The sequence below is a fragment of the Nerophis ophidion genome, linkage group LG16 (genome assembly GCF_033978795.1).
Source record: "Nerophis ophidion isolate RoL-2023_Sa linkage group LG16, RoL_Noph_v1.0, whole genome shotgun sequence".
In the NCBI taxonomy this organism is placed as follows: Eukaryota; Metazoa; Chordata; class Actinopteri; order Syngnathiformes; family Syngnathidae; genus Nerophis; species Nerophis ophidion.
In genome coordinates this window covers 11223380-11237016 of record NC_084626.1, presented here as the reverse complement: position 1 = coordinate 11237016, position 13637 = coordinate 11223380, and the positions used below count along the sequence as shown (strand labels likewise).

The window sequence follows — 13637 nt, the reverse complement described above, 5'->3', positions numbered from 1 at the left end:
GGTATTACATACAGCCTCATGTTTTAAATAAACAATGCTGTGACATTGAAATGTTTAAATCAGTAAAGAAACTTGGAATTTGTAAGAAGCCCCGCGATCAATGGGTCATAATGTCGAGGGAAATGCGAAATTATTAAACAGTTCCATAATGATACTTACTTGGGGGTCCGTACATCTGCGGTCCCTTTTCAAGGTCTTGTATTTTCCCCCAGCAGGGGTCTTTTGAGTTTTTCCTTGCCCGGATGTGGGTTGAGATCAGGGGATGTCGTTGTGAGCTTGTGAAGCCCTTTGAGACATTTGTGATTAAGGGCTATATAAAAATACATCTTTATTAATGGATTTACTGGCCCAGGACAATCCGATACTTCCAAACTTTAGGGGAACCTATTTTCTGTTCCAGCAGACAAAGCAAGATCTATAAAAGCAGGCTTGGAAGACTCCAGTGGGGAAGAATGCAAACTTGAACAATAACGACTTCTCTCAGGTGACCTCACAAACGGAGACAAATGGCATTTTAAGTAATAAAATATTGTAAGAAGCCCAGAAAAGTAGAAACTGTAAGAATCAACTTTATTTACAGAGACCCACAAGTTGTTTCTTACTAGAATCCTCTTCTCGTTCTTCATGATGACATCACTGCTGCAGTTGGTAAATGTTACACACCTTACACTCTGCCACTTTAAGTCCTTCTGGTTACAATTTCAGAGGTGCTCAAATGTGTGGAGGATACACACTTTGACAATCTACCACCTTCAGGACATGGTAGAATTCATATTTCCCTCAATGAACCGCAGTTCTTGAGTACCGGCAACGCTCATGCAGCCACACACTATGACACTACCGCCACCATATTTTGACTGTCCTGGTACTCATTTATGTTGCCAGTTGTTAGACAATAATGGCAGTGGGGATTGTAATATAATAGAATAGAAAATGTATAGCAGTGAATGTGTATTGCTACACAAGCTGTACACAGATTAAATTATATCTAAGTTTTCTGCAAATATTTGCAGATCTTTTTTAGGGGTGTCCCTTCAGATACGATACCGATACTGTGTCATGATCATGCAACGTAAACATCGGACTGAAACGGTTATCATTACTGATTATACTGTAAATGTAACTCAAAGCCTTCAGATCACCACTTGAAGAAAAGACGGTGATCACTTTTGTTCACATATTTCCACAGGGAGTAGAGACTTCTGGTCTTGTCAATAAAATTGCTGTGCTTTACATCCGGTGTGACTGCGCTAACAAAATACAATTTCTTATTTACTGTTATTTTGCACTGAGACAATTCCTTTCTTATTTCAAAATTGCACTTTTGACACTTGAGGTTTAAGATGTCCAAACATTTTTTATGATGCATAAAAAATCTAAGTGTATTTGTATTTTGGAACAGATGAGACATTTTCAACATTTAAGTGTGGATCGAATCGAATCAAATAGTGATTAACCGATTTAAAACCATACGAATCATGACATTTTCATGCTTTATGTTGTGAAAATATTCATTTTCATATTTTACCAGAAATGCAATCTTAAGCGCCATTTTAAATTATTGTGATAATGAATGTAGAGTATTATAATCAATACAAAATGCAGGCCATTGGATATAATTGTTTTGGAGAATGACTATGAATAATTTTGAACTACAGGTATTTTTAAATTAGTAATGGGGAAATATATGGATACTTCTTCTAACAATGTATTTTTTTGAGAACGACTTTTGCACCTCCACTTTGCAAAGTGTCGTTGCACTGCTACCTCCTTGCGTGGGGTTATTGGTGGTAAGTAGAGCGCTTTTTACATTAAGTGGCAAGAAACTTGACTTTCTGTACAATCTGTACACTAAGTTTGTCTATTGAATTATTACTGTCATCTAGTGTATAATATAAAACTTGGATTTTAGGATGCATTTTAAATTGAGCTGTGAACATGTAAAAACATCACAATAGTGTAAACTTGTTAAGATTGTGTCATGAAGGCATTGCCAATACCCAGCCCTGCTCTAAATTATATTAAACTCACTATTGTCCCTTGACAAGATATACTGTAATAAAAAGGTAGCTTAAATGTGACTTTTGTGCGATACTTTATCCACAGTTCAGGCCAATACTGTTCACTCTTTTCTATATAATATAGAAATAGACCGTTTTGGGGAATGCAAATTTTTGCAACATTCTAAAGGATCATAACTTATGAAAAGCATTATAATCAACTAGATAAGTCAGTTTCCACAATTCATTTTAGATGAACTTTTTTAAGCAAGTGTCTTTCTTTCCCATTATTTTTAACATATTTCTCCCACAGCAGGGGTGTCCAAACATTTTCCACAGAGGGCAGCACACGGAAAAATGTAAGCATGCGGGGGCCATTTGGATCATTTTAATTTTCAAATCATAACAAAATGATTTTATTTATTTTTTTAATCCTTAGGGTTCCTGGGGAGCATAGAGGGTGTCAGTCACTAAAATGTTAAAAATAAGTCAAATTATTAGTTTTTTTTATTTTTATTTAATGCTTACAGTAAATCTATATATCAACTTGAGGTTAATATAAAGTAAAACAAATAAGGTTTTACGCCTTTTCTGTCAAAGCCAATTTTGTTTCTTATAGTAAAACTGAAATATGCAGTATTTAGATGGATAGTACTTTATTGATTCCTTCAGGAGAGTTCCTTTATTTAGCAATTAAAGCCCTCAAAGATCAATAATGCAGGACACCATTGATTTTAATTATTTAATATTTTTGAGTAATAACAGTGAAAAGTTAAATAAAATCCAACTAAATATATTTGAGATCCAAAAGGTTCCCCACTCTTAAAGTGATACATTTTTATTAGTTTGTTTTTTTTACTTTTAACACTTAAATTTCAAGATCAACTTCCGATATATCTGCCAATTTTGAGTTTGAACTATTATGTTTGTTTTATGCTCTTTTGTCAAAACTTTTATGTTTTAATATGGCAACCACACAATATATGCAATATTTTTTCCACATAAAACATTTTAAAGTGATAATTTTCAAGTAATAATTCATTATAACATTGATTTTTTTTTTGTCCTTTCTTTTGAGCAATAGAAAAAACAGAAAATTAAGACAAAAGGAACAAAAAAAAACTGCCTGCATGGCAGCGTTGTGTCAACATTGCCACTTTTTCTCAGTAGATTTCACCTCATTCCACTTTTTTAAAATGCTTTTTTTACATTTTTGCAATACTATCAATTTTGCAATTTTTGCAGAATGTGTGGCGGGCCGGTAAATGATTAGCTGCGGGCCGCAAATGCCCCCCGGGTCGCACTTTGGACACCCCTGTCCTACAGTCTTTCTTCTCCCACTCTACAGCATGGCTGCAGATGTTGAACCTGGCCTTCATTCCAAAGCAGCAGGAGTTCAAGTCTCTGAACTCATTAACACACAATATTACCTCCCACACCCTATTCGCATTGCATTGCTCTCAGAGAGACAGAGAGTTCTCCTTTGTTACTTTATTAAATATACACCAACTGCCCTGAGCTGGACTTAAAGCGACAGGGCAACAGAAAACAGATGCCTGTGTAGTGAATCCGCATCCCTGTTAATCCTTCACTGCTGGTCCTGAGAGGAAACAGAAAACAAGTAGCCTGAGGTGTGCATGTGCGACAGAAGGCTAGACAGCAAGAGCGCTTCTTGCACGCCAAGTCACGCTCACCTTCACCAGGTGGCCGTGAGTCAAATACGGCGACTTGAAGTCGTTCTGGCAGTTGGCGTAGCCCATGCCAAGACCCAAACCGGAGCCAAACGAGACGGGCCATGTGCGTCCTGCGGGCCGGACAAAACGCTCATTCATTAAGCAGACGAGGAGAGCCTGCTTCTCTTTACTGCCACGACTTACGTTTAAAGAAAATGAGAGAGAAGACGATGCCCACACCGAGGCCTGTTGCTGCAAAGGAGAAGACAAACAGCATTAACAGCACTTCCAAGTTAAAAGTGGCTTGCATATACAGATATCTAAAATGAATACTGTAAAGAGGTTTTCGACAAAACCTTAATTTTTTTTTTTTTAAATGAACTATTACCTGAATAAAGGAATGATAAATAATAAGCTTCTGTTGCAGGGAGAAATAATGGCCAAGCTTGCATACATGTTCAAATTAGAACACACAAAACCATTTAAGGACATCTCTTACAGTCAATGAAAGCTTTAGACACAATTCCAAAAAGTGAAAGTTGGTAAAACAAAAATGAAGTAGGGGTATTTCTAGTGGACAGTGTATCTATACAAACTGTACATTGACTACTCTAAGTGTATCCCAAGTTTCACCTTGGTTCTCAGACACCCCAGTGTTCTCTGCAAAATAATCCACCACGGGGCCAAACAAAGTTGTGACAGAGAATGCCAGCACTTTTATAGAGGTGAAAAACATTATATTAAAAAAATAAATCGTAGCAAAGTGATTGCTCTTTCCTTTCCAACAGTGAAGCAAATTATATTTATATAGCTCTTTTTTCTAGTGTTTTACACACTGAAACCCGTGGTCTACATCTTTAGATACATAGTACTTTATTGATTCCTTCAGGAGAGTTCCCTCAGGAAACTTAAAATTAAGCTACATTTAAACCAGTGTGGCTGGTACTGGTTACAGGTGGGTAGTGTCTTGCCCCAAGACACAACGGCAGTGACTAGGATAACAGGAGTGGGACTCAAACCTGGAACCCTCAACTAGCTGGCAGGGCCACTCTACCAACCGTGCCACGCCAATAGAAAGGTAAAATTGATATTAAATGCTCATTTGTACATTTCTGTTATATTTGATATGTATTGCCTATTTCATGTTTAATGCATGTACAACTGCAGTTATTACCATTGCTAAGCGTTTATGATCAGATTATAGGGGAGACCCGTTTCTCTGTCTGAAGTCAGGACATTTTTTACAGATTTCGTGGCTTTGCTCTCTCTCAGAGTTGTTTTTCTAAAATGTATTTTGTTTCATATTTTTGGGTGTCTGGGACTGATTAACTGGCTTTGCGTTATTTCTCATGAGAAAAAATACTTTGGTTTTAAACCTGTTAGATTGATTTAGGACATTGCACATTAATGAACATTATGATGTACATACTGTAAAAGAAGCAGATTGTAGCATAGTTGTGCATTTACAGCTGCAGTTCCCCACACCAGTGTGGGTGCAACTGGGAGCAAGGTTGGTGAAGTGTCTAAGATGGCAGGAGTTGGTTTAGTACCAGGAACCTTCATGTTTCTGGACAACCGCCCTACCATCGGAGCAATTACAGCATTCTAATTTGCTTTGCCAAATTTTATACCCAAAGCTAGGATGTGGGTATTTTACTCAGATATCTTTGCATATATTGTCCTAACTTGGATTGATTTTAGCATCTTTAATGCACAAAATGTATAAAATCTTTCTATTTTTCTGTATGCGGTGCTCGGTGGGAAAAGGGTCAAGAGGGCGGAGTGGATGTTAAACGGTGCTATGCGTAGCTCAGAATTATGCTCCGGTGGGGTCAATGCCATGTGACATACAGTTGGCCAGTGGCACACAAATCGCCAAAGCTTGTTTTGTCTCCATTTGGAGAGATACTTTAGGAAGTATGTGTTTGTGTGCAGAGCTACACCTTGCTGCAGGCCACACCACACCCAATGGCAGAACAGCAAGCACAGAAAACATAAAACCAGCGATTTGGGCCCCTCTTGACTCTTAATTGGATTCAGAGAGCTATGCAGCATGACCAATGCACTTCAACCAGAACCCTCGGACTGTTTTCGATTACACAGCTTTAGAAACGTCAAATATGACAAGCTCATCTTCAATTTATCAGTCCAGATCAGCACTATACCATATGCATTTACTTTAATACAATTATTTTGTTCAACTTCAGACCCAATGTTTCTTTCGCTCTTTTTTTGAGGGAACACTGCATGTCCTTTGGAATCAGCTTGTCCTCCAGTGGGTATAATGAAAAGATTTGTATGGCAGTAGAACAACTACAAGCAGCAAGGCTGAAATCCTCACCAGGCTCAGTGTCCCTTTTTGGGATAATTGTTTGTTTGACAAAATTCCACCCACTACCTTTTTAGTCACATGGATTGTTGACACATACAAAAAATGTTTACCAGTGGTTACAGAACACTATGTTGCAAGTAACCAAACTAAATATTAGCAACACCACAATAAGATTATCATTCTCACATAAATGGTGGATGGGTGGTGTGGTCTCAAACACTGTTAATCAGCTTGGCAAATGACATTAGATTCACCATAAACAAGCTTTAACAATTGCCTTTAGCAGAACATATGCTGCAGAGCTGCGGCGGCCACGAGAGGCACTTTTGCACAGCTGGCAGTTTGCTAGACTGAGCTCAAAGAATGCAGATGTTTTCCTCCCGGCAAGAAGCACATTTTATTGTGCCGACGGTGGCGTCACGCAGAGTCAAGTGGATTGTTTGCCAATCTAAGTATTTTGCCATTTTCCATTAGTCTCAGCTTGGATCACGCTTTGACTTTTTGTTCTCCTTCCACATCTTCCTTGCTAGCCTCTTTATGTAGCTGGTCCTTGCCTGGCGCTAAGTGAAACTAGTTTGGCGTCCTTTACAAGAAAACTGTTAAACAACAGGACGTCGAGGAGATATGACCGCTAGACATTTCATAGGCCAAGAGTTTATTAAAGCACTTCTCTTTCAGGAAGAATGGATGATTCATTGTTATATTTATGTCAGAGTCACATGTGGTCAAATTCCAAAGTACTGCATATGAAATTAAATAGTGGAACTTTTTAGATCAAACAATGTGGGTTAAACTCATGTTTGTTGAGAACTAGCACCATCAAAATTACTTTGTTATTGTTATACAGTAAGATTAAAAATAAGTTAAAATCAGTATAATAATAACATATGAGTTGGTTTGTCTTTCCGGGAGGCAATTACAGTCTTGGCCATTCAGACTTTTTTTTTTCTTCTGAATTACAGTGGGGCAAAAAAGTATTTAGTCAGCCACCGATTTTGCAAGTTCTCCCACTTAAAATGATGACAGAGGTCTGTAATTTTCATCATAGGTACACTTCAACTGTGAGAGACAGAATGTGAAAAAAAATTCAGGAATTCACATTGTAGGAATTTTAAAGAATTTATTTGTAGATTATGGTGGAAAATAAGTATTTGGTCAACCATTCAAAGCTCTCACTGATGGAAGGAGGTTTTGGCTCAAAATCTCACGATACATGGCCCCATTCATTCTTTCCTTAACACGGATCTATCGTCCTGTCCCCTTAGCAGAAAAAAAGCCCCAAAGCATGATGTTTCCACCCCCATGCTTCACAGTAGGTATGGTGTTCTTGGGATGCAACTCAGTATTCTTCTTCCTCCAAACACGACGAGTTGAGTTTATACCACAATGGATACATGGATGATACAGTAGAGAATTGGGAGAATGTCATGTGGTCAGATGAATCCAAAATAGAACTTTTTGGTATAAAGTCAACTCGTGTTTGGATGAAGAAGAGTAGTGAGTTACATCCCAAGAACACCAAACCTACTGTGAAGCATGGGGGTGGAAACATGCTTCGGGCTGTTTTTCTGCTAAGGGGACAGGACGATTGATCCGTGTTAAGGAAAGAATGAATGTGGCCATGTATCGTGAGATTTTGAGCCAAAATCTCCTTCCATCAGTGAGAGCTTTGAATGGTTGACCAAATACTTATTTTCCACCATAATTTACAAATCAATTCTTTAAAATTCCTACAATGTGAATTCCTGGATTTTTTTTTTTCCACATTCTGTCTCTCACAGTTGAAGCGTACCTATGATGAAAATTACAGACCTCTGTCATCATTTTAAGTGGGAGAACTTGCACAATCGGTGGCTGACTAAATACTTTTTTGCCCCACTGTACATGCAAGCTGGACAACTTGGGGATCGGTATTATTTCTTGTCTTGCAAGATTTGCTAATGGTCTTCAAACTTTTGTTTCTCATAAGAAATAAAGACAGAAATAAATCTGTTTTAAACAAATAATTTCAATACACATTTATCAAGAATAACTACACTTTAGATGCCGAAAACACAAATGACACATTCAATGTATAAATTAACACATTTACCCTTACTAAAGACTCTTGTTAACAATGAGCTGCCACCTTTTTACTTGGCTATTAGTTGTTTCTTGACACAAATACTGTTTCTCGTCTTCTTTTTTAATGTTCTGCCAATTGAACATTCCCGCGTTAAAATAGGAATGTAAAATGTAAATATAGCTGTATTTTTTCATTTAAACATCTAAAACCAGACATGTAAAGCCGAGGTGACATTAGTTATATAAACTTGTGTTAAAATATGACACCTCGACTCACGTAATGTTTAGCGACCTCTGTGCTCGTCACTCCTTTCTTTACCCTGAAAAAGACCCTCATATTCAACCATTGCAGATGGCTTCGTGCCTGGAGTTTTTTTCCAATGTTTGGAATTAAAACCTTACGTATTTTCTTCATAATTTTATATGTAAATAGGTTGAATTAAAGGTGATGTTTTCAACTTCCTCAGTTACATTTTTCAAAGCAAATAATATAACAAAAACACCACAGGCAAGCTTTTGTTACAATTAGAGGTTTAACAGAACACATTTGTTTGACAACTGTTCATATTTTTCACAATTACAAAGATTATTTAACAAGTTTTACTGTCCCAAATAAAACAATTGGTGTTTGCAGCAGTCACTCACACGGTCTTGACAACACGTACGCGCAGGGAGTGCGTGCACACATAGTCAAGGCCAAAAATATTGGCACCCCAGCATTTCTGTCAGATAATGCACCACTTCTCCCAGAAAATTGTTGAAATTACTAATGCTTTGGTATCTACAAGTATATTTATTTTGTTTGCATTGAACAACACAAACATACCCCAAAAAAGCCAAATCTGATATTATTTTATACAGAACTCCAAAAAAAGACTGGACAAAATTATTGCCACTTTTTCAAAATTGTAAGAAATAGTTGTGATGCTCCTTTAATTTGTAATTAAAGTCACCTGTAGTAAGTAACAGGTGCTGGCAATATAGAAATCGCACGTGCAGTCATTTAAAATGGAGAAAAGTTGACTCAACCTTTGTGTTGTGTGTACCACACTGAGCATGGAGAAAAGAAAAAAGAGCAAGGAACTCAGAAGATTTGAGAACCAAGATTGTAGAAAAGCATGGACTATCTCAAGACTACAAACCCCGTTTCCATATGAGTTAAGAAATTGTATTAGATGTAAATATAAACGGAATACAATGATTTGCAAATCATTTTCAACCCATATTCAGTTGAATATGATACAAAGACAACATATTTGATGTTGAAACTGATAAACACTTTTTTGGGGCAAATAATCATTAACTTTAGAATTTGATGCCAGTAACACGTGACAAAGAAGTTGGGAAAAGTGGCAATAAATACTGATAAAGTTGAGGAATTCTCATCAAACACTTATTTGGAACATCCCACAGGAGTGCAGGCTAATTGGGAAGCGGTGGGTGCCATGATTGGGTGTAAAAGCAGCTTCCGTGAAATGCTCAGTCATTTACAAACAAAGATTGGGAAACGGTCATCACTTTGTGAACATATGCATGAGCAAATTGTCAAACAGTTTAAGAACAACATTTCTCAACGGGCTATTGCAAGAAATTAAGGAATTTCACCATGTACAGTCCGTAATACCATCAAAAATTTCAGAGAATCTGGAGAAATCACTGCCCATAAGCGATGATATAACGGTACTGCGTCAAAAAGCGACATCTGTGTGTAAAGGATATCACCACATGGGCTCAGGAACACTTCATAAAACCACTGTCAGTAACTACAGTTGGTCGCTACATCTGTAAGTGCAAGTTAAAACTACTATGCAAAGCCAAAGCCATTCATTCACTGGGCCCGAGCTAAGCTAAGATGGACTGATGCAAAGTGGAAAAGTGTTCTGTGGTCTGACAAGTCCACATTTCAATTTTTTTGGGGGAAACGGTGAACGTCGTGTTCTCCGGACCAAAGAGGAAAAGAACCATCAGGACTGTTCTGGGTGCAAAGTTGAAAAGCCAGCATATGTGATCGTATGGGGGTGTATTAGTTCCAAAGGCATGGGTAACTTACACATCTGTGAAGGCACCATTAATGCTGAATGGTCCATACAGGTTTTGGAGCTACATATGTTTCCATCCAAGCAACGTTATCATGGACGCCCTTGCTTATTTCAGCAAGACAATGCCAAGTCACTTGTTACAACAGCGTGGCTTCATAGTAGAAGAGTGCGGGTACTAGACTGGCTTGGCTGTAGTCCAGACCTGTCTCCCATTGAAAATGTGAGGCACATTATGAAGCCTAAAATACCAAAACGGAGACCCCGGACTGTTGAACAACTGAAGCTCTACATAAAACAAGAATGGGAAAGAATTCCACCTGAAAAGCTTCAAAAATGTGTCTCCTTAGTTTCCAAAGGTTTATAGTGTTGTTAAAAGAAAATGTGATGAAACACAGTGGTAAACATGCCCTTTCCCAACTACTTTGGCACGTGTTGCAGCCATGAAATCCTAATTATTATTTGCAAAAAAAAAATAAAAGTTTATGAGATTGAACATCAACTATGTTGTCTTTGTAGTAGATTCAACTGAAGATGGGTTGAAAAGAATTTGAAAATCATTGTATTCTGTGTATATTTACATCTAACACAATTTCCCAACTCAAATGGAAACAGAGTTTGTACAAGTCCATCTCCAGAGATCTACATGTTCCTGTGCCTACTGTGTGCAATGTCATCAATAAATTTAAAGCCCATAGATAGCACTGTAGCTAAACTCCCTGGATGTGGACGAAATTGAAAAATGTATCCAAATCCAAACAAATTAATGCTGACCTGCAGACACAGGGTGACACAGGGTACAACAGTGTCAGCTCACACTATCCGTCGCCATCTCAATGAAAAGGGACACTACGGTAGGAGACTGAGTAGGACCCCGCTGCTGACAGAGACATAAAAAAGCGAGACTGGAATTTGCTAAAAGCTTACCTGAGGAAGCCAAAATCCTTCTGGGAGAACATCCTAAGGACAGATGACACTAAAGTGGAGCTTTTTTGGTAAAGCACATGATCACACTGTTTACAGAAAACAAAATGAGGCCTTCAAAGAAAAGAACACCACTCCTACAGTCAAACATGGTGGAGGTTCACTGATGTTTTGTGGTTGCTTTGCTGTTTCTGGTACAGGATGCCTTGAATGTGTGCAAGGCATCATGAAATCTGAGGACTACTAACTAATTTTGGGTCATAATGTAGGGCCCAGTGTCAGAAAGCTGGGTCTCCATCAGAGGTCATGGGTCTTCCAGCAGGACAACAACCCAAAGCATACTTCAAAAAGCACACAAAAAAGGCTTAAGACAAAGCGCTGGAGAGTTCTGAAGCGGCAATGAATGAGTCCAGATATAAATCCTTTAGAACATCTGTGGAGAGATGGCACCCTTGAAATCTGAGAGACCTGAAGCAGTTTGCAAAACAAGAGTGGTCCAAAATTCTAGTCGCAAGGTGTAAGAAACTCATTGATGGTTACAGGAAGCCATTAATTTCAGTTATTTTTTCCATAGGGTGTGCTACCAAATATCAAGTTGAGGGTGGCTATAATTTTTTCCAGTCTGTGTGAAGTAATATCAGATTTGGCTTTTTTTTTTCAGGGGGTGGGTGGGTTTTGGGGGTTGTTGTGTTGTTCCAATGCAAACAAAATAAACATTTTTAATACCAAAGCATTTGTAATTTCAACAATTTTCTGGGAGAAGTGGTGTGTTATCTGACAGAAAAGCAGGGGTGCCAATATTTTTGGCCATGACTGTAATTTACAGTTATTTGTTATGACAGAATATACATTCAATGCCAGCTAATGCTAGCTATCCAAACTGCAATTGTTAGCAAACAACACCTAAATCTAATGCGCATGCATGTTTTACGTACGCACATAATTAAGTCATTACGTATGAAAAGCCGTAAGAGGGCGCGATATAAATACATTGTAAAGTTGGCTCCCTCCAGGCACCTGCGTAAATGTTGCAAACAGCTCCTCTAAGTGATATTATATGTCTTATTAACATGTGCAGGGTTCTTGTTTTATGGCGGCCCACTCAACGTTAAAGGTGCAATTCCGCCATCTGCTGGATTGGAGTGTGAACCTCTGTTTGCTCTCCCTCACGTAAGTACATACATATATACCTTCCTATACAAAATTATATTCCATTAACATGTCTCTTCAAGAAACTTCACTAAAATGTTCTGGTTGCTGCTTAGTAGCCCTTTTAGAGTAACCTACCTTTGTCCATGTCTTCTAACTTCCTCTTTTAGTTTTCTCCTTTCTCTACTGTGTTTCCCTCAATGAATGACTGCATGGTTCACTGAGTCTACCTCATTGCAGCTGTCGCATAATCCTGCTGGGTGTTTACTTAAGAGGTGCAATGTCTTATTAGTCTGGTGTATCCTAATCAAATACATGATGACATTCCTTCCTCAATTGTGCTACCCCCTTTTTTCAGGGTTGAATAAATAGTCTGCGATGAGATGGCGACTTGTCCAGGGTGTAGCCCGCCTTCCGCCCGATTGTAGCTGAGATAGGCACCAGCGACTCCAAAGGGAATAAGCGGTAGGAAATGGATGGATGGATGAATGAGTAGTTTTCTTCTACTCATCCCACTGATGCTTCATCGCGACACATTCCTCGCTGTTGCCCCCATGTGGGGTGTCAGAAGTACTGCATTAATGAGCAACCCCAGTTTAAATGCCGATTTGGGTGATGATGACCATCATAATACACTAACATATATGGATATGGCCCGCAGGGCGACAGTTGAATAGGCCTGATTTACAGTTTCCGATTAACCTAACGTGCATTTTAATGGCATGTGGGAGGAAACTGAAGTTCCCAGAGAAAACCCACAAGCACAGTGACAACATGCTCACTACACAGAGACCTCCAAACGTTATAGTAGGTAATTACTGACAAAATATTTAGTGTAGTTTACACAAGCTTTAACCAGAAATGCATTATTACCTTGAAATACCTTTACTTTCAAATTTCTATCCTTACTTTTGCCGAGTGACAGGTTGTTGCGTTCCTAACGGGTGATGAACTTTTTTAATTTATTTTTTATATACAAATAAAGCACAGAGGAGAGTTTTTGTGGTATTTCAAATGTTTTTCAAACATGTTATGGCCAGTAGTATGTAGATAATAGAGTATATACACAGAATATAAATTCATACAATATAGTCCTTGTATTCATGTTTTAAAATATGTAATGGAAAAATATATATATATTTACAGGTGTGACGGCACGATCGATTATCTGTAGGAGAAAACCTGGAGTAACCCTAATAATTTATGTTTTTCAACTAGTTATCCATTTTAAATCATATTAGTTGTTTCGAGATGCTACGTAAATTTTTATTTAATTGAAAAAGGTTAACTTTTATGTGTGTTTGAATCACTGCTAATGTGATCTTGTGTTTACATTTGCTTTATTGTTCTTTTTAAGACAATCGAGGAAATGGACTCAAGAAAATTTAAAGGAAAACAGAACAAAAATAAATGGATATAAGAATACAAACCCCGTTTCCATATGAGTTGGGAAATTGTG

At 37.9% G+C, this 13637-nt stretch overlaps 1 protein-coding gene across 1 annotated transcript in view; it reads right to left on the bottom strand.

The window, feature by feature from the left end:
- Positions 1-3476: 3476 nt before the first annotated feature.
- Positions 3477-13637, bottom strand: part of LOC133534904 (MICOS complex subunit Mic10-like) — a 25800-nt gene continuing 15639 nt past the window's right edge. Inside the window, exons 2-4 of the mRNA XM_061874221.1 lie at positions 3878-3925; positions 3695-3804; positions 3477-3600 (exon numbers count right to left, since the gene is read on the bottom strand). Of these exons, the coding sequence (XP_061730205.1) occupies positions 3589-3600; positions 3695-3804; positions 3878-3925 (170 nt within the window). The 3' untranslated portion in view covers positions 3477-3588. The remainder of the gene's footprint in view (positions 3601-3694; positions 3805-3877; positions 3926-13637) is intronic.